Below are 26,090 nucleotides of genomic sequence, written 5' to 3'. Positions count from 1 at the left end.
AGTGACAGAGCCAAGTCAAAGCTTGAAGGAGAAAACTTCCCACATGGCTTGAATCACCCAGGAGCAGGAGCACGTGACTGATATAAAGTCCTGTTCATCTTCTTGTTTTTCTACAGAGAATGTCAGGTGAAGCACTGGTCTAAACACAAGAGAGTCTGCCAGCTTACGGCTGAAACCACAGAGAAGATCCAGAGGGACCTGCACATCCACAGCTAACAGAGAGAGGCTGTTGAAAGTACTGCTGGCGGATGAGATATAAGAATCTTGAGTCACAAAATGGCAGGAGAACAGATGTGCACATATATGATGATGCAAATTTGCATTCCTATACATTTTATATGTCTTTTAATTTGGGAAACGTTATATGCCCAGTTCCTGAATTCATTTGTACCTTTTTGTTTTTGGTACTCTTATGTTTCTTTATGATAAACTTGTATGTATACTGTTTTAACCAACCATTAAATTCTAGTTGAATTAATTAAAGTCTATTTCATGAAAGAGCTTCCTTCTCTGTCAGGAGATGTTATACCATTGTTAATTAACACAGCACAGGTGCATTGAACTTTGCTACACCAGCAGCAAACTTTCAAACTTGTCTTCTTGTCTCAGTGCTATTAAGAATAATCCATGCAGGTATTTTCACAACAGATAGAATCACTTATTTATAGTCACTTAGTTAAAGTGTAAATTTGTGGCTCATCTTCTTGGCTATTATTCCTGCTAGTTATGTTAAGACTTTACCCTTTCCTGAATGTTGGATTGTTGACTTTCTGTCAGTAAATACATAACAGACTGTTTTGGCAAATGAAACCCAGATTAATCACAGTTTGAGACATTGGTTGGAGGGGTGGGGGACTTTGCACGCCCACTCAGCTGTGCTCCGGACTCAGAAGCACCCCCTATGTGAAAACATCCCGGATGTCGGTACAGCTCTGCCTCATCTTACTCTCGTTGTTAATGACAAACTGCTTCCTCCTACAACAGTCTGACTAAATCAAAAGATGGTTAGTGTCTCCAGAAGTGCTCATGTACCGCGGTTACACCGATGTTACTAACAGATCTAGACGCGCCGAAGATGATAGGTTCTTTCCAGAGATGTAGCCGCGGCTGCTGCACACCTCCGTTACTTGGAAACCGTCAGAAAGTTTCTGCGGAAAGTTTTTCTCCTCGGATGGAACAAGTTTAGAGACAAAGCGGTTGCCACGGGGCTGCTTTCTCCGGTGTTTTGGTAAGTTAGACATACTGAAGCGTTTCTTTTACTTTGAAGTTTAAGAAGTGGTCACTGATTTGTTTTATTAAGCCTGTCACTGCTTAGATTTCATTAAGCCTAAACTGCTTAATTTACTTAAGCAGTTGATGTCTTAAGTTGATTTACTTAAGCCTGAACTAAACACGAGTTTCCATTAGCCCTCGTAAATGCGTTTTATTTAAAGGAATGATAGTCATTTTTTTCTAGTAGTAGTAGTAGTAGTAGTAGTACATTATTAACACATTACAGTAAATAATGTGTTTTACAGTAGGCTATAGGCTTTTGTCTAATAATACCCTGCTTGGTTAGCAGACTATCAAATATACAACTGTTTACTAAATGTAATGTATGACCGACCAACATGCCAAATACAGAATGAGTGTCTAAACCACTATATATTTATAATCAAGAAAATCGTATCTATATAAAATGTCTGGAAACTACTGTACATGGAAATGGCCAAAACTAAACAAACAAAATACGTCTTAGTTATATAATCAATGCAAATTTACTCTTGCACTGTACCCTAGTACAGTTTGCTGTATTTCCATTTTTTGCTACAATGTAGTACTGTACTACATTTCAGAGTGAATTAATGCTGTTTATATTGTAAAGTGTCAGTAATAATGATACAATAATACAATATGTAGAGGGACCAATCTGCTGCATGAGTACTTAGTAGCCTATATTTAGCTGTTAATAAAATAACAAGCGAATTTAACCAGTGTGGGATCAATAAAGTCTGTCTTATCTAAAACATCTGTACAATGACTATAGTAACTTTTTAATGCAAGTTGTTTTTCATAATGAAATTTTGTTATGTTGTGGTAATGCTACATTTATGTATGTACAGTACATGATCTGGATACTTATGCCACCGCTGCATGTAATTGTTAGACAGTAACTTTTCCCCCCATATAATAAAGGAGTCTAAGATTGAATCGCCTTTCTGATTTTTAAAAACAACATTTTGTTCCCAGCTAGAGCAGACCTAACATTTAGAATCTGCAGAGTCAAATGATATTTCTTTCCAAAACAACAGGTTAAACACGGCTGGCTTCTGCGACTAACTCACAAAGTGAAATGAGATCCATCACATTGGGTTTGGCAGGTACCAGTGTGTTATTGTGTGTGTTTTTTTCTGCCTGTCAGTGATGATGGAGGAAGCCAGGCTCTGAGTGACACAATGTCTTGGGGGGAGTTAATTGAGCTCCGTGACCTGAGGCCAGACCAAGAGCGGATAGAGCTGACAGCAGGCACACAATCGCCCTGCTCACCCCCACGCCTGGAGAGAGCCAACGCCCTGAGGATCAGCCCGGGGAAGGTCCCAGACCTGCTGAGCCGGGTGGGCATCATCAGGGTCCTGAGCAGCACTCAGGACCCACAGCTCACTGAGGAGAAGGGAGAGGGACACAACTTCCAGCCCTGCAGCCACGCTCAGCCCACGTGGTGTGACCTGTGTGGGGACTTCATCTGGGGCCTGTATAAGCAGAGCCTGCGGTGTGTCAGTGAGTAGGCTGTGTGCGCGCCTGGGTGTGTGTATGTGTGATTTCCTACGTGCATTTGCATGATCAAAAATGAGATCAAGACTGAGAGTAGGAGGAAATGTGGTTAAACAGAGAAACATGAATCCACTAATGGTGCAAGCCAGATATAACCCTGTGCTTGGCATGATACTACATAAAAATAATAACTTGTCTGCTTGGTTCGTCATGCCATTCTCCATGTTATTAATTGTTTAAGTGATTTTGGCGGTGTGGTCATCATCTAGGCTGCGTCGGTTACAGACCTTAATGCTCTTCTTGCTCAAGACCCATCTTTGAGTTGCAGTAGTCTTGAACTTGCTTTTCACTTCCTCTTCCTCATCACCTCCTCCTCATTTTTCTTTGTGAAAATCATTTAATGTGCAGAATAAAAACTGATGGTGAACATATTTAGATAAAAAAATTACCTATAATTTTACATATGACACCTGCTTATCATTGTGTATCTTATTTCTGTTGTTTTTTATTCCACAGATGCACTCAACAGATATAATGTTATTAATTCTGCATCTTAAGAAAAGTGTTTGCTATGTATGAATATTATATACACTCAGTAGCGTGATTTCTATAATAATCAGCTCTGGGTGACATTGTCAGAAATGTGTAATTTATTATTGTTGTTGTTGTTGTTGTTATTATTAAGGTCATAGTATATATAAAGGTAGTGTTGTGGGAGCTGCATTATATTCAATGGAGTTTCTAATTTTGTGCCCCCTCATTAATGTAAATGGGAAGGACAAAAAATAGAAACACCTCTCAATATAAAGTTGTCCAGTGCAACAACACCTTCAACTATGACAATAACAAACATACATTTTCAACAATCTCAGCAAAAATGCTGGGAGAAGCCAACTTAGAGTAACTATAGTAACCAATAATGGCCAGAGAAGGACATCAGCCATTGAGAACTGCGTCACACATTTGTTGGTCATATCTAGATTATGTGTTTGCCAGTGTTTGTCTAAACTGACTTTCTGCACTTTCAGATTGTAGATTCACGTGCCACTACCGCTGTCGGGCTCTGATCCAGTTGGACTGCAGCTGGGACAGAGGCTCAGTGGCTGACCACACATATGTTGTGGAGCACACCATAGAAACAGACACAAATGTGGTAAGGACCTTTATTTTTGGCAGTATGACTGGCTTAGTATTATTCAATTTCTTCCATCAAATGTAGTCTTGCTCACAATCAAAACGGTGGGAAGCACAGTTTATTTGCCTTTTACAGCATCCCTAAATCAAGAAGTTATTGCCATATTGTGCCACTGTGGTTACAATGAAAAAAATGAGATATGGAGTGAGGAAACTGGTAGCTTCCACAAACTCTATTTCGCGCGTTACATTATCTGCTACCTGGTAATTCTGCTAGAATGCTTTAGGGAACAAAATGGAACTGTGTAAGGACCAAAACAGGCAACCATTGTACATGACAATAAAGACACACTGCTAATCCAGGTCCACTAGCTGCAAACTGGGGAGACGTGTTATTGTCGAGAAAAACAAAATGTTACAGATAACACCTTTTGCAAGATCTGGTTTTGTTTATTTAATTACTACAGTGGACAGTCTGTTTGCAGAGTCCTTGAGGATGCTGTTACACCTATTTTTTTATACATAACGGTAAATCATAATAATCAGATGACATTTTTTAGTATGATTTAGCATGAAATGTGTTTATTTCAGTTTTAGAGTTTTGTATTTTAGCCCTGTCTTTGCTAGTTTCCATAGGGGCATGACAAGTAAAAAAAAAAAGTGTAACCCTATCTAGATAAAGTCAAGTCCACTCCGCCGTACGTCTACAATCTTACTAGAAGAAGAGTCCTTAGTGTGCTTTTCTGCACTACAGTGTTATTTTTAAAGAGGGGAGTCAAGGCTGCGAGCCAGTCGTTCAAGGCAGCGGGTTTGGTCTCTTGGTAACGGGTTTTATCAAACACCTGTTGCTTATCAAAGGATGACTGGAATGTAAAAACCTTGAGAAAGCTGTTCAGCAGAGTATGAACAGTATAAAGGCATGGCAAGATCTTGTTTTGGTGCTTGGGCTTTTGTGTGCACAGCCTTTTACATAACACACATTTTGACTTGACATCGTAGGGAAAGCACAGGGGGAACTAATATACCATTGATGATGGCTCTGTAATAGTCGAGTCTACCAGTAAGCAGTGCCAGTGAGTCAGATTGCAAAGTACCAGAGCCGTAATTAACGTTATTAATAACACATCTGCAATAACCTATTACAAAAAGACAACATGCTATCTTATCAATTTCTCTTTTGTGAGGATTATACAACAACAAAAATTTAACTTTCAGAGTTTACAGCAAGAATGTAAGAACAGTTGTAGGATGTCTTGGTGTAGCAGCCCCCACACATGTGAATGCATCACTTCACACTAAGAGGCACAAATTATTTCCTGCCAATACACATTAACTAACACGTGTACTTATAGCTCCTTAGCATGTGAGAAAAACATTGAGAATATTTTACAAATGTCTTCACCAGTTGGACACCATTGGTTATGTTCTCAGTGTTATTACTTAGCCTGGAACCATTTTCAATTTCCAAGGTGCAGCTCAAAATGCGTCTGGATGCAATTGAATAGACCTACAAGCAATTAGAGCAATGAAACAACGCAGCTCTCAGCGACACATGCACATTGGTTTTGTTTGGTCTATTTTGAAGCAGGAAATAAATGTCCGTGGGTCACAAACTTACTGACACTACAGCTAAACAGTAGTGCTGGACCCAGATATTTGACTATTCGAATATTTGTTTGTTGAGTAGGAAGTCAATTTTCAATTTTGGGATTTGAATATTCAGGGATCTTTGCAATATAACAGTATCCTAAATGAATGCCTTTATTTAAACAGAAAGACACATGTTGCAGTGCAATGTTTCCATGTTGGCTCAGTGTCGGAATCTGCTTTATTTCTCTTCTTTGATCTCAGTGTTTCAACCTATTTTATACAGTCCATGGTTTCCCTGAGTGAATGTGGAGTTAGATTTGTGTCTTTATGACATGAGAGAAAATAAATGATCTAAGAGAAAAGAATATTTAAGAGAAAAAGTTTTCATACCAATTGCAAAAATAATATTTGCGACTAAAAAACGTTTTGAGAGAAAGTATTTTCTCATAGAACATAAAAAAATATAAATTTGAAATTTTTAAAATTATTTCTGAGGAAGAAAAACTTGTCTTGGGAGTCAAACTAAATCATTCCACCATTGTCGATTCAACGGCATAGACGCATTCAGCATCACTAAAGATTAAACATGATATAGGCTATCCTAAATGTAAGCTAGTTTGCCATTACTGATGTGTTTTTCAGATTGATATGGACAAAGAATAGCACTCATATTCATGAATGTGTATTATATTATTAGCATGCTAATTGCTAGTAAAGCTAATCGCTAACCTTTGGTCATCATACACAACCTACAACCAGGTTGTAAATGATGGAAAAGCTCCATTATCCTCCTACTCTTCAGGTGCTTTGAGGCTAGCAAGCGCAAAGGTAGAAACTAGCTCACTACTAATTTGGCATTGGATTTAAAAATAGTATAAACCAGGTGAGTTTGTAAGTTTACAAATTAGCAAGGTCATCATCTTACCCAAACATTGGAGTCTCCGTGCTCCACTGAGGCAGCGCATCTATGCCGGTGAATTGACAATGGTGTCATGATTTAGTTTGACTCCCAAGACAAGACGGTGCTCACCGGACTGACCAATAGGAAGGTGGCCACGCCCATGACATTATTTTCACAGCTAGAGCAAAATCCTCACACATGAGCAAGAAATTGCATCAAGAGCAAAGACTTAGGTTTTGAGACCGAGAAGAAAAATAGTTTATTTTCTCTCATAAAATGCTTTTTTTTTTTGCTATCAGTGTAATAACTTACTTTCTCAGATCAATTAATTTCTTGCATGTAATAAAGACACAAATTTAACTCCATGAGTGCAGCGAATTAAAAACACACAACCACTAGGCCGGTGTACAGCGGAGAAAGGTGCAAGGCTGCTGAGTCTTTCATCTCACTCAGTTTTAGATGCTGTTCATTTTTTTAGCCAAAATTAAAGACAACTTCATCAACCTGATTATAGTTTTTGTAGCCACATTCTTACTACAAAAGCTGTAAACTTGTTGCTGATTCTTCATCTTTATCCTACATTATACTAACAGTCTACCAGATGGTTTAAGGTTTCCATATTATGCTCATTTTCAGGTTCATAATTGTATTTGGAGGTTGTACCAGAATATGTTTACATGGTTTCATTTTCAAAAAACACCATAGTTTTTATTGTACTGCACATGCAGATCCTCTATTCACCTCACTGTGAACTCACACTGTTTCAGTATGTGCCAAGTTGCGTATATCAGTACGGTGGCCAAATGCCCTGCAACTTCAGAAAACACATGCAAATAGACAAAACACAAGCAAATTAAGAAAACAACTTCATTTGTTGTCAAATTAATGAAGTTGTTTTCCTAATTTGCTTGTGTTTTGTCTATTTGCATGTGTTTTCTGAAGTTGCAGGGCGTTTGCCCCTGTCGGCCACCATGTATCAGAGCTATCAGAAAAAAATAGTTCAGTCCTATTTGCAGATGACGACTTGAAGGGGGCATAATGAAAGACCCTATTGAGTTGCGTTATAGGAAATATAGGAACCACCGTTTTGAGCTAGGCCTTTGAGGGTTTTTTTCATGGAAGTCTAGTAGTTGAGTGAGTAATCCTTATTTTCTTTCATGATCTAATGGATTCATTGACTAGTTGTCTAGCAATTAAGAGGCCTCTGGGTATCTCCCATTGTCTGTAAAAAGGATATCTCCCTTTTACCCTGATTGGTTTCTGGCATGGGTTTCACCCATAGACTGTAACAGTCAATAGTTTCAGAATGCTCAAGCTTTTCAAACTAGATAAGGGAAATGTTACTTGGCTTGTTTAAGTTTTAGAATGTATTTTTGGTGCCTATAAGTTCAACAAATGTCATGGCTCATAAATTAAGAAATAATGAGACCCACATGTTGTCTCTGACTGTGTGAGTTGAGTACGACCAAACTGACCTATCATCACGTGACCTATTCTCAAGAAAGAAGCGGCGGGAGCAGCGTGGGAGCGGGGTGGAGGCATAGAGGGGGGAGGCCGGGGGTCTGTGGCATTTCCTCTTGCCGTCCAATCGCGAGCGGCTGCGGTGGATTTGTGTATTTTCCAAACTCAACTGAACGGCCTGGGTGGGGCCTCGGCGAGGGGAAGGAAGCGAAACAGTAAGGGCGGGGTCCTGAATACATCCTGTTTCACACAGAGAGTTGTTCATAGTTGAAACGTGGCCCCGCTTGAAGTTAAAGGAGAAAAAAAATCAGTGGTAGGCTATTTTGTCTATTAGTTTAGTTTGTTGTATCAACGCGCTACAGATAAAGGTTGGGCAGGTTTTGTATTGAGCTAACTGGAAGTGCTTAATTAGTTAACGTTATTTGTGCTTTTAGTCGTCGTATTCAGTTTGTTGGTTCTAGAGTTAAAGGTTTTACCGGGTAGTCAGCATGACAAACATGGCTAGCAGTTCGGACAAAACTCCCTCTTTCGAGAAGACCTGGGGCAGCTCCACCAGCAGCGGCTACTGCAGCGAGGAGGAACCCGACTCCGAGTTTGAGCAGTACTTCACCGCCCGGACATCTTTCTTTCCCCAAACCCGAAAAGCTAACGTTAATGATAACGTAAAACAGGTGAGAAGTAGACAAAGTATACAGAAATAAACGTCAGGCTTAATTAAAAAGTCATGTTCTTGTAATGTAAAAAGGGGAAGTGAGACCAGAGAGTTCTCGCTCTCGCGTTATTTGATATTTATGTACTCCTTGGCAATTTTAGTTTGTTATATTTGAGAATTGTATCCATACTTTTTTGGGGGTCAAATGCCGGGGTGTGTTGCTCAACAGCCCCCCAGGTCTGGAGCTGCTGTGTGTTTTGCTCAAGGGCACCCCAGCAGAGTAGATACTAGCCAAGTGAGCTTGCTGGCTAGGATGGAGTTCTGGTTACTTCAGTTTTGAATAAACAGGCTTGACTCTTCTATTGTGTGAACCTATAATAGAATGCATGTTAGAAGTGGCAAAAATAAGTGGGTGGTTTTGGTGTAGAAACACATCCATCAGGGGGTGGTTTTGATTTGAACAAGCACAGACAGACCCACAGCTTATGAGAACAACCCAAATGTCATGTTTAGTGACGCACACCCGCTTCCCCATCATTCGTTTTAACAAACTCATTTCTCCCAATTACAGATGACTAATGTACTGTTTTGGAGAGATTCATTTTGTCTTGTCACCCACACCCACTCGGATATCAACTTATCCTACTGGGAAACCGAGGCAGTTTACTTTAGAACTCAGTGACATTCCCCGTTTTCTGTCTGCGCAGAAACAAGTTTTGATATGACACTTTTCTGTGCATGTAGAGACACAGTTGTTGCATGATGCTTTTTCTACCACCATTCCTATGCTGGAAAGCTCAACTTGGCCCTCATATCATTGATTTATCGACTTGTTAACAGCAGCATATTAACACTACAGTCTAACAATCTGCACATGGATTGCTACAATTGATTTTGTTCTGCTTGACATGATGTGTAAACTACCCAGCGTCTTTTTAAAAATTGCAACTTTGCCTGGCTTATTTTTCATTTGATAAACCGGGATCATGAAAATAGATGGAGGCAGGGTAGAGTTACATATATTTTTAGATAGAGATCATTGCAGCACCTATGGATGCTGGACATTGAAATCCTATCCTGGATAGATATCTAAAATTTTACTCCACATGAAACCTCCTGCTCCTATGATCCTTGAGAAATAAGCTGCAGTACAGTATGTAAAATAAATCTGCGCTGCCTCACAGCTCTGTTGAATTTTCTTTCTATACAGGGGAAACCCAATTGGTCATTGGTACACTCAGCAAAAGACCTAATTGAGCTAACGGCCAAATGTGCATGATTGAAACATGACTGGGATTTTGTGGTTGATGAGGCAGCTGACTTGACAGGATGTGCCTGTAAAACAAGGGAGGGCATTGTCTCTCCCACTTGTGAGGGCCGGGGAGGGGAGGCTATTTTTACATGAATACTATGTTAAGGAATGCAGTGCAGAACCGATGCTCGCAGTCACTGCAAACAGCTGCCAGTTGCACATACCCCTCCTTCCTCTACCCCTCCTAGACAGAGGATTCAAACAGGATTGGGCGGAGCTGACATCATCGTTTTTGCCTTTGCTACGTTGTCAGGAAGTTGAGTCTGATGCAACTGGTGCTCACTGTGGGAAATAACAGAAAATCTATTAACATTATATTACTATTATAACGACATTTTTACTAAAGGTTGGTTGTTTTTACTCATATTCTAAACAAAATGAAGCAACATCTTTGGAAGAATAACTTAAATCCAAATATTTGCTTTTACACAATAACTTTACACCTTCCAATTTAGTGTTAAAATGTATTATATGGACCTAGCTTCATGCAACAATAAAACAATTCCTGAAAAACATATTTTAAATTACATAAAACATTTTCATACAACAGCAGCATGCTGTAATGAGATTTATACCATGCAAAAGTCTTATACTTACTCAACGGACAGAGCATATGTGATATCAGCCATTGGTTTGTGGAGATCTGCTGTCCATCGTTGAGTTTGCCGTCATGGGCGCAGCCATCCTGGTTGAGCCCTTACACTCTGTTACACACTATCGCCGTTTTTAAAATCAACAAGATCATAATTCAAAACAATAAACATTCTGTGTTGCGGAACACTTAAAACTTGCAATTGTGACCATAAACTAATTATGAAAATGTTTACTGAGGTAAGGAATCAATTGAAAAGTTAGTCACTTTCTCATAGACTTTTTACAGAAACCACACGCGCATTTGCAGCACTTTGCCAAACCGGGTGCCTTGTCCATTAATATTTAAAGTCAATGGTTATGCCTGAGTAACTGGCGTTCCTGATGTGGTTTGGAGGTGAACACTGACACCTGGTGGCTTAACACTAAAACTCCTCACTGTCCCCTCCAGGATGAACAGATTGAATGGGGAAAGCAGGAGTTAAACACTGCAGATTATCAGCAGAAGGTGAAGGAATACAACGCTCAAATCAACAGCAATCTGTTCATGAACATGGTGAGTAATGTGTTGAGTCACACCAAGTCCATGAATTTTAATGTTAAGGTGTTTTTTTTTCAGTGTAACATTTTAATTGTTCTCAACAGAACAAGGATGGTTCCTACACTGGCTTCATAAAGGTACAGTTCAAGCTGGTGCGACCTGTTTCAGTTCCACCTCCTAAGAAAGGAGGTCACGATGCTAGAGGGAGGCAGGCTAGCGGAGTAAAGCGTCGCACCTCTTTCTACTTGCCAAAGGATGCATCCAAGCACCTGCACATAAGCTCACGCACTTCTGCTCGAGAGGTCATTGAAGCTTTGTTGAAAAAGTTTACTGTGGTGGACAATCCTGGCAAGTTTGCTTTGTTTGAGCGCAGCGAGCGTCATGACCAAGGTATAACTCCTGTTTTATTATGTTTACACTTTACTCCTGTAGCCTTATGTACTTATTTGAAATTGTCACGCTGTACATTAATTTGAGTCTTTTTGTCTGCCTCTTTTCAGTTTATGTTCGCAAGGTATCTGATGATGAGCATCCCCTCCGTCTGCGTCTGTGTGCTGGACCCAATGAGAAAGTTCTCAGCTTTGTTCTGAAAGAGAATGAAACTGGAGAAGTCAATGTGAGTGCAACATGAATATGAGAATAAGGAAGCCAAACCTTGCGGTTAGTTTAGAGAGTGTACATTTAGTAATGCATTTTTCTCTCCTTACAGTGGCATGCCTTCTCCATGCCTGAGTTAAAGAACTTCCTGCGCATTCTGCAGCGTGAAGAGGAGGAGCATGTCAAGCAGATAGTTCAGCGGTACGCTCTAGCCCGCACTAAGATGCGAGAGGCTCTGGCTGGCTCGACCCCAGGCTGATGCAACTCTGCGCTCGGGGTTTAACATGCACATCTTGGCTGGACAATCGCCTGAAGATAACCAGTCATCGCTGCATCCAAAGATCCCAGATAATACAAATCATTACGCCTCTTGGCTGAACGAGAGTGAGAAAGGGCGCAAGACAATGAGAGAGAGCTGGCGCGAATGTGCGTGTGAAATGATGCGAGAGATGAGAAGTGCCTTACACCTGGAGAGTCTGATGTGCCTGAGAGAATGAGTTGTGAGAAGTGAATACTGGCAGATGAGACAGTGGTCATATCCAGTAATGTCTTTTGCTATTGGGTACCATCTGATTATCCTGTGTGCCTCAGCTGTGTCACTTTAACTTTTTAACAAAATGTCAGTGATGGTTTTGGCATTATTAGGTATTAAAAAAAATGTGGCTTTTACATACAGTATGTAGATATAGTGATATAGTCAAGCCCTGTGTTGTAATTGAACCTAAAAATCACATATCTAGAATGACATTCCTTTATCATTTTCCAGAATATAAAATTGTTATGTGTACAATACTGCCAAGTTTAGATAATGTATATTGTACTTCTTAACCTTCAAATTAACATTTATACTGTTAGAAAGTTAAATACACATTTGTTGCTGAAGGTATTTGGATTTTTCACTGGACCCGAGCTAAAAAAGTCTGCCATGTCCTCTCGATACCCCTGATGGGTGCAACTCTTTTTTTTTTCTCCTTTTTTTTTTACTGTCAAATTGTGAGTTTGACTGATGTATGGAGATGCAACTATGAATGTCAGAGAGCAGTGTCACTCTGTTTGACTGGAATCTTGAATGAATATTGGTATACATGTGTTTCACTGGAAGCTGTTCGTCATTCCTTATATCTTTGTTTTTTCTGTCCTCAAAAACATGTCTGTATTTCAGTTCACTATCATTGTGTCCGTCTATGCACATATTTACATGTTGAAGCAATAATTCTTAACGTCGTGACAAATGTGCACTGCGTAAAGTAAAGAATTTCCCAGTTCAAATTTCCCAGTCGTTTTTGTATTTCTTTAGATATACATGAATGTTAAAATATCATAGGGCTCCATAGTTTTACCAGGGTTTACCATAGCGTACCCCTTAAACATTCAAAACAGTTAAAATCTTAGTCCTAAAGTTAAAAGTATTTTTTTTAATTAATTATTTAGATTAACATCTTCGAGATGAGTAGTTAAGTAGCTAGAAGTAAGTTGTATGTTTTGCTTTAACAATCAAGCAAGGTGCCTTTTCAGATCAGCTGATCCCCACATTGAAGGACCAAAACAGCTAATGCTAGCTTGACGTAGCCTCTGGCAAATGTTATAAAAGGCATGGCAATTTAGGATTTAATACTGTGTAATAAGGTAGGCTATTCACCAGAAGCACGTTTAAAGTATGGGGTTTTCTTGACGGCAGAGGATAGAGATAATCAAGTTTGACAGATATTTATTGCTGCCGTGTCCAGCCAGTTATCACATAGCCATTGTAGCTAGCAAGCTAAAATTCGTCAGACAGAAGCTAGCTAACTGGCCAAATGCGGTATGCAGGTAACGTTATCGTTAGCAACAGTTAGCTAGCTACCTATTCTAAGCCATTGACTTTGCTAATATCAAGGTGTAGCTTTTATGAGGTGTACTGTGCACTAGTTAGATATGCAATGCGTTTACACGTTCCTATGGCAATATAACTGACATGAAGAATCAGATGGTTTGCGTTTAGTATTCGGTAACTTGGTTGAATGGCCCTGTGTGTTAGCTTCCTGTAAAGCCAAATTAACAATATCACGTTAGCGTTAGCTTCATTAGACCGCCTCAACACTCCGATTTAGTGAGCCGGTACTTTATACGTTATAAACCTTCCAACTGTTCTGTGAGCTTTGTTTGTTATTTTACAGGGTAAACTTATTATTCATCATATTGAAAATAGGTAACTGTAACATTAATCTAGTGTATTCTATCCATTCATCAACAAAGTATTAACAAATATGGTGCTTTACAGTAGGCAGTAGCTACACGACTATGGACATGTAGATCTCAATTGTCACAGTTTGCTCATTTGCACCGATTTCTAGTTGCATTTAAGATCTTGACCCTAAACTACTGAGCCATTCTGTATATGTTTTGTTTTTGTTGTTATATATCAGTGTTTTTGGATTTTGTGCATGAATCCTGGCTGCATACCAATTTTTCTGTAAGGGACAATGAAGATACGTTGACTTTTTGTAGTCACACAACTAGCTAAACGCCACTAAGCAGGGATAGTCACGTCTGAATGGGAATGTGTTTTTTCTTTGTACACTTTTCAGATCCTGGCTTTGATAAGGAATTGAGAGCTTATGGCCACCAACCAGATTGAAAGCTTCTACTGAAGACTATGTCTTATCTCTGAGAATGGGTGGGAGTGGATCCAAAGCCAAAGGTGTCTGGCCTTTCTCAGGCAGCGGAGCTGCTGGAGGGGAATCAGCCAGTGATGGGAACGATCAGTCGGTGGCCCGTCTCAAAGGTTCCAGAAATGCGACACCGTTTGTTTTTACCAGGAGAAGGTAAATAATATAAAAGGGAACTGTTCAATTCAGCCAAATAACATATTTTATTACGTATTCAGTGGGGGATTTATTCTTATTTTATTTAATGAGGTTTTGAGATATAATTATCTGGGAATTAGAATGGAGGTTAACAACTATTTAATGATGGCATTTAACATGTCTATATCATACAGCTGCATGTAGAGAGATGACATAAAACAGAAAGAGAGAGGGATGTGGAATGATATGCAACCAAACTCCCAGGGTGGATGAAACCAGGGACATTGGGATTCATGGTCAGGTCCCTAAACCATAGTCCACCAGGGCGCCCCAAACTAAAATTGTCCACAGTGAGATATGTGGATTATACTACTGCAGATCAGTTAAATTCAATCATTTTATTCACTACAGCGGGGTAATTAAAGAGTATATAGCAGAGCGCACACAAGCTTAATAAAACACAAAAAAATACAATAAATGGTTTAATTACTTAAAAGTACAAACGTTTAAAGTGCGTAGTCATGTCTAACATGTGCTATGTGCAATGTGTTAAGCCAAACTTGTACTGTCTGCTAGGGGCCTCTAGGATCTATGTGACATACATGTCAAGGGAAGGTGTACGTGTAACCGCTGTGTGGACGTCTGAGTACCACTAATTTGTTCACCACCATTTGAGTGCACGGCCACGCCTACACTACAGCATAGCGATCTACTACGCATGTGTAGATTCTAAAAAATAGTATAATCAAAACTTGTATGCGTCTGTAGTGTCCGCAGCTGTCTGTGTACATGTCCATTTGGGAGTATAACTAAAGCACTCTAGCTTTAAACTTGGCTGGATGTCACTCGGGGTAAGTGGAAAAATATGATAGTGTTGTTATTTTGGTGAACTGACCATATAACATTTACTTAACTCTGACCTGATGCAAGTCTCCTCTTTTGACTTGTAGTTTTAGACTGACGTTTACTTTTTGTGTTGGCAGTTCCTTGTACTATGACGAGGATGGTGACCTTGCCCATGAATTCTATGAAGAGACGGTTGTGACAAAAAATGGCAGAAAAAAGTCCAAGTTGAAGAGGATCCAGAAAAATCTAATTCCACAGGTGAGCTAGGGCCACATTTACACAGTGGTGATCTGGTTGAAGGATGTTTTGATCGATTTGTCACTTTGAATTTTTATATATTTTTTAGGGAGTTGTGAAGCTTGACCACCCCTGTATACATGTAGATTTCCCCATCGTCCTCTGTGAGGTGTGAAAAGTTGGATAGGACTGATCTACTGTGAAGTGCAGCCGCAGGTACTCTCTTCCGAAGCCAAGACTGGAGCTGTGGTCTGGAGCGAAAAAGGAAATTTCAAACTGTCACATTAAACCGATATATTGAATAAAATGTTATACATTTGAATTCAACTATGGTCAGATGGTGCCCTGTTCACAAAAATCTGTATTTTGATATTCACAAAAGTAGTGTTTGTACAGGTTGTGTGTCCACTACCCAGCTGATATGTAAGCAGTCTTAGAGAATACATCAAATTAAGTTGTATTTCTCTGTGAGTTTTTTGCAGGGAAATACATGTTTGATGTGAAAAGGCTTTAAAGGTTTATGCCTTCTTTGAAACGTAGAGTGAAAATGTATGTGTCTTTGTAAATGTACGTGGGTGCACTTAGGTTTGATTGAGTGGATGTGTATAAGAGAGGGACTGAAGATGTAGTTACAGGGTAGAATAATGAAGGATTGTGAAATTATTGTATATATTGGTCATGTTCTGTATTGTCACGTCTGAGTCTGTCTCAGTTTCCGGAGCTCAGACCTGCACTAGTGAACATACTGTACTGTAAATAATATCAGATTTATTAGTTGGAATTACTTGAATAAATGGTTTACTGAGCTGAATATATTGAATCAAGATTTCTTCTATTTTAACATCTCATGGGAGATAAGCTTTTTAGCCAAGAGCTAGAGGAGAAGATTGTTCCTCTAATTCTTGGCGAGAAAGTGAATAAATGTGTTTCTAAGAATGTTGATCTAATACTAAACTCATGGTTCACATTGTTTGCTTTTACAGGAGCTTTCATCCTCTTCTTACTTTATTTTTCAGCACAGAGAGTTTGCTTAGTTGTCTAGGACAAGAATAAAAATGTACCAAAATTGCCAGCTATCCAGAAAGAACAGCGTGTTTTAGAATAAACGTGTGTAGGGTACAACCGGGAGGATTGAAACGGGATGAAGGAAAAATTGCAATTATCTTGAATTGTCGAGTTGTCAATGACACTACAAAAGTGTTTCTATCCATAACGTTATCTTTAAAAACAACTAAAAAGTGTTTCATTCGTCCTGGTACTCCTACTCTGTGCAATACTTTTAGTTAGCTGGAAGTGAATGGACGAGTTGAGATTGCCTACATTGGCGTGGTCACTTTTTAAAAACGTGGGCAGCAATTCTTCCACGACAGCTGTTTATAACCCTGATATTGCCGGTCATAAATTATTTTTAGCGTTTCCTCATTGCCTTCTTGAATTTCGGTTGGCCTTGCTGAGCTGTATGTCTTCTGAGTGCAGCTAAAACCAGATTTTCATTTATTATTTTCATACTTATGTAATTAATTTACACTTCAGAACATAAAAATATGGCACATCTAGATGGCAGCAGAAATATATATACCTGTACTAATTCAGATTAGTTCATGTGTGATTGTGTTTGTTGTCAAAAATTGTCACAACATTTAATTACATCCTCAGCCTGAGGATGTAATTAAATGTTGTTTGATGGATGACTCAAAGACTCAAATCGTGACCAGTTGAGGCGGCTGATGTCAGCTGGCACAGTATCAAACTTTAATGACAATGTAAACATTTTGGTGTGCATAGTTTACAAATCTCCACAATAAATGGGTAGGGCTTCCTTTGCATGTATTCTCTGGTGTCTGTAATTGTGTGGAATGTGGTTGGGTGTGTTTTTGGGCCAGAGGTCAAACACTTTGATGTGTTTCCTCTCCACTGGTCTTTGATAGTTTGCTAAAAGTCAGGCGTGTATTATATGGATGAGCCCCTTTCTTGTAGAGCCATAAACATGTATGAACTTCATGAATATCACACTCTCTGTTGGTCCATTCAATGTGTTCTGTGATGTATACAGTGTGTTTCATAAAAGGGAGAAGTTGTCCATGTGGCTGTGGTTAAGCGAGATAGTCATAAATTATCCACAGCCTTGAAACAGAACTAAAGCATGCTTTTAATTATAAACAATAAAAGAGATATATTATTTTCTCAGAGATCACTGTAGCGGTTTAAAGTAAAAGAAGTGCTTACTGTAGCCTGTTTTATCTTTATCACAGTTGGTTTATGTTACAGAGTTATAGTGTGATCATACTAGTGCATGTAATGGACAAAGTAACTAAATTAAAAGAAACATGCTCTAACACAGGATGTTACCTTGATGGTAACATCCTGTGTATCTAATTACTAACACAAAGCCATGTGAAAGTAGGTAGTGGAATGTGGACCAGTATGCATTTCTGGGGCCTCATAGGACATTTAGGTACTTTTCTGCCATATTTTTTGTTATTCACATACAAATGAGGTGTTTTGTATGTTGTTTTGGTCAGTAGGATCAGGGCAAATGAGGTAGAAAACTTTCATTAAGGGCAAACCCAATTGTTCCAATGAAATCTTTCCAGTCCAGTTTAGCAATTCACGCGATTACCCAAATGTTTCACAATGCATTAAGGGTTTGGGACACAAAGCAAAGGTGGCAGAGCGTCTTTCCAGTTTCCCTGCAATTGTTTTAACTTCCTGCCAGTCCCTTAACTTCTGCTGATGTAACGTTCAGGAGGCAGAGGTCGAAAGCAGGCTGACACTAGAGGGAAATCAAGCCATGCCTTTGTTCCTCTCCCTCCCCTTTTCATTCACATGGGCCTTTCATGCTCTAAATTTTCCTTAAAACACAGAGAACTGATGACATGGTGACGTGATTCAGCAAAGCTCGGGAAACAAACAGCGGAACAGACACTGACACAGGAAAACATCTCACTTCCAGGCTGTCACCTCACCCAATAATCATGTGCTCAGGGAGCCTGTGTGGCTGAAAAGAACAAGTCTAACTTTCGGAGGAACACCGTTCTTCAAAGCGTCAACAGAAACGCTTTTGACAGCTGTTTACGCGTTGATTTCCTCCAATTTACACAGTATTAAAACTTGGTTAATTTGGTTAATTACGTGTCAGTGCATGGCCTCCACCCTCTTCTCCCATGGCCATCATACCTTGTCTAACCCCGTCTCTTCACCTTCCTATCTCCTGTTCTTGGCAACGGGACTGGTATTTGGTACTTGGTAACTTCACTGAGCCATTACCAGAGGCTGTCATCATATGCCTCGGGCAGCAGTGACATCTGCATTCCAGATGCCTTGTACCCACTGTCTAAAGTGTGCTCAGAGCATTAGTGGGAAAAAAACATTAAAATCACTTCACAGTAACATTTTCAAGAATCATCTCACAGCACCAAGTGATAGGCTAATGATATGTGTAAACATTATTTGTAGACCTGTAGAATGTACCTTCATTCAAGAACATTTACACAAGTGCTAATTTGCCTTTCTTTTATGCTATTTTATACTTAAGCCTTACTAAGTTTCAAAGGCACATGTACTGTCCCTCCATTACATTTACCTAAAAACTATAATTATTTGCAGATTTTGATTTGCCAGATTAAACCCATTAACAGCTCATAAAAGACATTACCTTATTATAATAACCCAACAGTATAAAAAAGTAGTTAATGTTTGATTTACCTTGCCCAGCTAGAACATTTAAACACTGTTTAATAAGTTATCCTGCATAATGACTAAGCTTACATTTACATTTGACACTTCTGTACCTTTATTTGAGTAAAATAATTAATGCACGACTTATACTTTAAATGCAGTATTTGTGTGGTATTGCTATTAAATCCTTTAGAGATTGGAATACTTCCTCCAGCACGGGTGGTGCTAGTCTACCGAAACAATTTCATTACCACTGCATCATAATTTAAAAGCTTTATGTTTTCCATACAAAATGGACACAAAGTAAATCACATTAAACATAGCTATTACATAAATGAGGAGTGAAGAAAAACCTTGTCCTGCTTTTGATCTCTTAAACTTAACACTGTTACTGAATTGTGCATCAGGGTGTTTAGGACCAGGTTCAAATGTCTTAAAAAAACATTTTGTGCAAACGTTAGGAAACAAATGATCATTTCATAATGAAAGCTCTACTTACTGGTTTAAAGTGGATGGATTAAAGCAAGTTTTTTAAAGGACCAAAATACATCTATTTTTACATTTCTATTTTCTAGAAGAAAGTTTAGACATTATTTCTAAATGCTATAGTATGTATATACGCTATATCTGATTGTAATGTAGCTGAAAGGTCACGGGAACACAGTGGTCATTTGCGGGCATGATCTTATTTTTAGGGATGTGGCATCTTTGCACGCTGTGACCTTATGTCTTGTCATTGCTCTTTACATGGTATCTGATACACGGCGGTGGTGGCAAACTTCTCGGACTGATTCATTTCGCGTTGTAGCGAAAAAAAAACAACAAACGAGAAAAAAAACTATTAAATCAAGGCGGTTCAATCAACTTATACCTAAGGTTGTATGTAGATTTGAGTTGAAGAAACACGTCTGGTAACACATTAGGCACACCAACGGAGTTATTACGATGTCCGGTTTGTTACGCCATTCCCACCCCTTTTCCCGACATGAATGGAACATCCTGAAAGAGATTTGGCTCTTGGATCAGGAGAGTTGCTACTGACAACGTCGCAGGGGGCAACTTCACTTCTCTTCAGTTCGATTCACTTTTCTTCACTTTACCGACCGACAGCGGAAGTTAACAGATACTTACCAGCTACGCATGCCGTTGTAAAGTCACCCCGTTACTCAAAAGCAATGTTCATTTAGAGTTTTTCCCAGTTTCTTTTGAGGCTGCCCAAAAAACCGCGACTTAAAGGAGCAGGCTTCTGTTTTTTGGGAATGCGTCCTCAGTTTGTCAGTAAAGGTGAGTTCGTTCAGCTCCAGTTAACTTTGCTGTTGACTTGAAGTTAATGCGTTGCAAAAAAAAATAAATGCCACAACTGTTATTTAATTGAAGACAGTTTTTGTTAACTATAACAAAGGGTTTGGTAGTATAAGCCAACGGCACATGCCGTCGCAAGACGTTAAGATAAAGACAAAAACTAGCTAGATTTTTGTTTATTATTATTATTATTATTATTATTATTATTATTATTATTATTTTCTAGGCTGTGTTTGTACCATTGATTATGCCAACGTCACTATTTTCGGGCTATGAATTTCAAAGCATTACTAATGATAGCTCTGGACAAATACACTTGCACAGTAGCCTATATTAGAAAAGAAACCAATGGTCAATTCCTACCGTGGATTGTCCCGTGGTGGAATGTAATTAAGTAGCCTACATTTACTCAAGTAGCCTTCTGTACTTAAGTAGCTAATTTGAGGTAGGCCACTTGCACTTGAGTCTTTTCCTTTTATAGCTTCTTCTAGTGTTGTTATTTATCTACATGACCTATTAATTTCCGAATGTAGCATTGATTATCTCTGAAACAATTGCACTGATCTCTAATTGCTAACTTCTAACTTTCTAATTTCGTCTGGGACTTTTTAGATAAGAGAACGGCAGTCGTATCTGTCAATTCACATCTGAAGACATGTTGTGCTGGTTTTTGCCTGACTGGAAAGTACTGTTGCTGATTGTACCGCTGTGGGACCGTCTTTGTGCTTTGGGATTGAAACCCACGAGATGGCCACTAAATTCAAAAAAGCCTTTGCTCCTTGCATGGAATGCCCCGACTGAGGACTGTGCCCCCCGGCATGGTATTCGCTTTCAGCTGGATCTGTTCCAAATCGTGGCCTCACCCAATGAGGGCTTCTTTAGGCAGAACCTCACCATCTTCTATAAGGACCGCCTGGGCCTGTACCCCTCCTTTAAGCCAGATGAGACTGCGGTGAACGGGGGGCTGCCGCAGGTGGTCAGTCTGACGCAGCACCTGGAGAAGATGAAGGATGGAGTGCAGAAGTACATCCGGGAACCAGGGGCCAAGGGTCTGGCAGTTATTGACTGGGAGGAGTGGCGTCCACTCTGGATACGTAACTGGGAAACCAAAGATGTTTACCGCAGACATTCTCGTGAGTTGGTGCGTCAGAAGAACCCGACATTGCCTCCGGAGCAGGTGGGAAAAGTGGCACAGCAGGAGTTTGAATTGTCTGCCAAGAAATTCATGCTGGAGACGCTGAGGCTCGCCAAGAACCTGAGGCCAAACCAGCTGTGGGGTTTCTACCTGTTCCCCGACTGCTACAATCATGACTACAGGCGCACTCTGGAGAACTACACAGGCCGCTGTCCTGACGTGGAGATGACCCGCAACGAGCAGCTGAAATGGTTGTGGACCGAGAGCACGGCCCTCTTCCCCTCCATCTACATGGCCCCTGTGCTGCGTTCCTCAGACTCTGGACGGCAGTTTGTCCGGAACCGAGTAAAGGAGGGGATGCGTTTGGCATCAACAGGCGATGGGTTGGCACGTCCTGTCTTTGTGTACACCCGGCCTACTTACACCAACTCCCTGGAACAGCTGACAGAGGTGAGGCCCCAACTTTAGGCACACTGCCGGTCCGGAATTTGGTTTCCTCTTCCTGAAACATATTTCTTAATTTATTATTCTGGTGAAGTTTAAAATTACTACTATGTTGCTGTGTAGTGTTGGTCATGTATGATAATACGCATTAAGAAAGCAGAGGATATGGCCTTGTTTGTTCAACTTTAACTCTCCTCAACATTCATCTCTCTCTCTCTATCTCTCTGATTAGTGCATGCTGCATGTAGCTCTGCTTTACCTTATCAGCAGCCACAGTCCTTTCCTGTTCTGGTAGCTGACAAACACCCCCAATACCTTTCATTTACACGGAGTAGGCTGGATGGTCGTTGGCCAAGTTAAAAATCTCGCTAACACCCCACAGCGACGGTTTCCTTATAAGAGAATGAACAGATAAGAGCTGGTGCTGCACTTCACGTACAGTAGCTTATGCCCCACTAACATTTTGACCCTGTTATAGTAATACTATATACTAATACTACTGCTACTGTGTATTTTTTTCTGTGCTTTGCTTGTAGTCTTAGAAATGTAATAGGCTAAATGTGTTTGAAATGCTGCATCGTCTTTTACAGACTGATCTCGTCTCCACCATCGGGGAGAGCGTGGCTTTAGGAGCAGCTGGAATCATTATGTGGGGAGACGCAGCTTATGCAAGCAGCAAAGTAAGCATCCACACACTAATTATGAAACAAACACAATAATCACTCAGCCACATCTTACAGATTTGACCATAACATTATCATCAGTTTTGACCCTGTTGATTTTGTCAGTCACGTGGGCAATAGTCTCGCGTTGCCAGACCTATCTCCACAGCGCTGCGGAGTAGGGCGTGCTGCCACCTGATAACTAACAATATCGCATCGGCTCCTTATGGCCACCAGATGCACATGGACGTCTTCAGATACACCAAGGATGTTTACTGGAAGTGTGCTTTTTTCAGTCACATGTCTTAGCAGGACTGTAATGTAAAAATTAGCCCAAAGTAAATTACTGCACACTATGCAGTATAGATATATCTTTTAATTCTTTATTACTATTTCATCTGTATTTATATAGAGATTTTCCATCAATCCTATATATTTTTTAAGGGATAACACACACACACACACACACACACACACACACACACACGCACACACACACACACACACACATATATATGTATATATATGTATATATGTATGTGTGTTTGTGTATATATACTACCGGTCGAAAGTTTGGGGTCACTCACAAATTTCCATTGGACTCCATTATAGACAGAATCCCAGCTGAATCAGGTGCCTTGTTTTTTTTTAACCAGGGCAGCAGTTTCCAGATTACATTATGTGGTTGCATAATTGCAAAAGGGTTGTTTACTGTTTTCTTAGTTACTTTTTTAAAATAACATCAGATTAGTAAACAAAATGTGCCTTTGGAACATTGGATGAATGGTTGCTGATAATGGGAAATGTAGATATTGCATTAAAGATCAGCCACCCACCCAGATCAGCTGGTATTCTGTCTTATACTGGAGTGTAATGGAAATTTGTAAGTGACCCCAAACTTTTGACCGGTAGTGTATATATATTGCATATAGACATTATTTCATACATCAAGAATTGATTGTGTAGCTCACAAAAAGGGGACTTGATTGCCTTAAGCAGTAATGGAGTACTGGACTGGTGATTCGACTCAGGAAATTATTATTCAACTTTTGTACCGTGACTATAACCGCATTACCGTAATACCGGCAGTGACGTTCCACTACCGCGGTGATGACATCAACGCTGCTTATTTTTTATTATTTTTTTTGATTTTTTGCCTGCGGAATTTACAGGAGAACAGATTTTGTGTGATATGAAATGAAATAAAATGAAAGCAATAATCATTGTGTAGTTATCCTCACAGACTGTCTTCTCTCCTAATATATTCAAGAGTTTATGGATAGAGAGAAAAACTTAGTGTAACTCTTGCCAAAATGCAACCTAGGTTTTTTTTGTGAATGTACCCGAGTCAAACTTTTGTTCAAAAGCCTAATTAGAACGGAAGCCCCACTTTTAAGATTTACCGGATCTTTGTTTTTCGGTCAAATGGCCTTTTGAATGGGCGAGGGCACTACTATGATAGCATCAAAATCATAATCTTTAAATCAGTAAGAAGGCTCGACACAACAGGAAACTTTGCTCGAAGTATCACCAGGGACTCTACACATGAACTCTAGCATTAAGTCACCCTCTTGCCATTCTCGCACTAACTTACGTTACACTCCTAAGGGGGCTCGCGGTTAACCGCCATACCGCGGTGACATGAATATTGTCACCGCAGTAAGAAAAACACTATACCTTCACAGCCTTACTCAACTTGGGCTTGACTTCTTCCACTATCAATGATACACAGAAAGCTGTTAAAGTGCTTTTAAAGGTCAAAACCCTGAATTTCGCACCCAAAGTGTTAAAGGCTGCTAGTTTGGACTGGACTCATTGTGAATCTTGATCTATGTGAGTAATGTCTGTCTTTAAATTCTTTCCCCCCCCCCAGAACAGCTGTTCCAACCTGGACATGTATCTACGGGGTCCGCTAAGTGAATACCTCATCAACGTCTCCATGGCAGCAGAACTATGCAGCCAGACCTTATGTGGTTCTCACGGCCGCTGTCTGCGCAAAAATTCAGACAGCAATGTCTACTTGCATCTGAACCCCCTCTACCACACCATAAGCACACAAAACGGCAGGCCAACAGTCGTCGGTGACCTTGGCAAAGATGAGAAGACCAGTTTTCACACAGAGTTTCAGTGCCAGTGCTACAGCGGCTATCAGGGAGTGGGCTGCGATCAGAAAGACCCTCTACACCAAAGAGGGACGGCATCCCAAATCATGGCCTCAGCACTACAATGTGTGATCTTACTGATTACCTCTCTGCTCCTCTGTTAATACACCATGAATACTAAAGGCTGCGTTTTATATGTCTAAATACTGGAGCATACGAGATGGCAAGGTGGGAACTTAAAGTAAAGTCTTATTTTGTTTGTTTAATTGCTGTAAAAATATGGATGGCATCAATTGAAATTTAATAAGGAACACTGTGGAAATTGTAAAATATATATTTGTTTAGAAGTTTTAATCTTTTTCTAAACAATGGAGGGCTCGCTGGAAATGACCTTGTTTACATTTTGCTCTCAGTTTCCTCTCGGCCACTGTTTCACAAGGTGTCAAATTCCATCCAGTTTCTCATAGAAAGGACGTTTTTTGGGGAGAAATGTGCTGACGAGTTGATGTATGTCAGCAGTGAGAAAGTGGAATTGATGTACTTAAATCTGGTAATAGCACAACATGTTTGAAGTAGCTGATCTTTTCCCAACATGACCTCGGTGACATCTGATGTTTTTATGGAAGCAGTTACTATTTATTTGAATGTATTTTTAGGTGTTTTTATACATTTGATTTTTGTGTCCAAAACATGACTACTGGTTTTTCTTTACAGTATTTTCTGTATTTCAGCAGCTATTTTACATCAAAAGCACAAACAATGTAAAAAGCTTTTTTTCTTTTTTTTTCTCTTCTTTTTAGAATTTTACTTACACTTACTTTATTCTCTTTTCTTAAATTTGACTTTTGTCTAAGTAAATAAACTTCTTTGTTAAGGTCCTTGTGTAATTTCTTCTAAGATTTACAGAATACAATCAAGAGAGGGGAGTGAGTAAACTTTAAATTTGGTTTCTACATATGTATGTTTCTGCTGTTTGCCGTCCATAAAAGTCATAATCATTGGCCACTAAGGGGAGACAAAGCCAGCTTGTCCTTGGGGAGGAACTCATTTTACAGCCTTATACCCCCCCATGTAATTGTAGGCTGCCGTTAAGCCAAGAGCTATTTTTACTACTTTTAAGAGTTGGGCAAGGCATACAATTAAATTTGCAGGTGGGAGGAGTTCATTTTAACTTGTGTGACGGCCATTTAGAGTAGAACTATATTGCTTTCCCAGGCCAAGTATCTGGAAAATGTCAGTAAATGTTTATTTTTTAAGACAAACTGAAAACTGTTCAGGACAGACAGAATGAATAAATGATGTTTGAACATGCCTGTGACTTTAAATCAGCTCCTTAAACTGATCGGCATGTCCCTGTTCTGTGCACTT

General features: G+C 39.7%; 4 protein-coding genes across 5 annotated transcripts in view; all 4 read left to right on the top strand.

Annotated features, from left to right (window-relative positions):
- Positions 1 to 1,053, top strand: part of zmynd10 (zinc finger, MYND-type containing 10) — a 5,799-nt gene extending 4,746 nt beyond the window's left edge. The window contains exon 13 of the mRNA XM_034868824.1: positions 117 to 1,053. Within this exon, the coding sequence (XP_034724715.1) occupies positions 117 to 216 (100 nt within the window). The 3' untranslated portion in view covers positions 217 to 1,053. The remainder of the gene's footprint in view (positions 1 to 116) is intronic.
- On the top strand, positions 976 to 12,139 carry LOC117942986 (ras association domain-containing protein 1-like). 2 transcript variants are annotated; one of them, XM_034868832.1, is made up of 7 exons: positions 976 to 1,228; positions 2,402 to 2,757; positions 3,780 to 3,904; positions 10,844 to 10,948; positions 11,038 to 11,323; positions 11,434 to 11,549; positions 11,643 to 12,139. In XM_034868832.1, the coding sequence occupies exons 2-7, from the start codon at positions 2,436 to 2,438 to the stop codon at positions 11,787 to 11,789; spliced, it is 1,101 nt and encodes a 366-aa protein (XP_034724723.1). In that variant the 5' UTR covers positions 976 to 1,228; positions 2,402 to 2,435; the 3' UTR covers positions 11,790 to 12,139. The 2 variants fall into 2 exon arrangements, with proteins under 2 accessions (XP_034724723.1, XP_034724724.1); XM_034868833.1 differs by lacking the exons at positions 976 to 1,228; positions 2,402 to 2,757; positions 3,780 to 3,904 and adding an exon at positions 8,064 to 8,508.
- Positions 12,140 to 12,909: 770 nt separating this feature from the next.
- On the top strand, positions 12,910 to 16,210 carry tusc2a (tumor suppressor 2, mitochondrial calcium regulator a). The gene is made up of 4 exons (XM_034868873.1): positions 12,910 to 13,156; positions 14,098 to 14,334; positions 15,300 to 15,420; positions 15,509 to 16,210. Exons 2-4 carry the CDS (start codon positions 14,183 to 14,185, stop codon positions 15,572 to 15,574), a joined length of 339 nt encoding a protein of 112 aa, XP_034724764.1. The 5' UTR covers positions 12,910 to 13,156; positions 14,098 to 14,182; the 3' UTR covers positions 15,575 to 16,210.
- Positions 16,211 to 19,974: 3,764 nt separating this feature from the next.
- hyal2a (hyaluronidase 2a) lies at positions 19,975 to 24,949 on the top strand. Its single transcript, XM_034868823.1, has 4 exons — positions 19,975 to 20,361; positions 20,992 to 21,964; positions 22,549 to 22,638; positions 24,494 to 24,949. The coding sequence occupies exons 2-4, from the start codon at positions 21,035 to 21,037 to the stop codon at positions 24,884 to 24,886; spliced, it is 1,413 nt and encodes a 470-aa protein (XP_034724714.1). The 5' UTR covers positions 19,975 to 20,361; positions 20,992 to 21,034; the 3' UTR covers positions 24,887 to 24,949.
- Positions 24,950 to 26,090: the final 1,141 nt, after the last annotated feature.

Source organism: Etheostoma cragini, chromosome 4 (assembly GCF_013103735.1).
Source record: "Etheostoma cragini isolate CJK2018 chromosome 4, CSU_Ecrag_1.0, whole genome shotgun sequence".
Classification (NCBI taxonomy): Eukaryota; Metazoa; Chordata; class Actinopteri; order Perciformes; family Percidae; genus Etheostoma; species Etheostoma cragini.
Note: the sequence above shows the minus strand (reverse complement) of the source record. Positions and strands in the feature narration are given on the sequence as shown.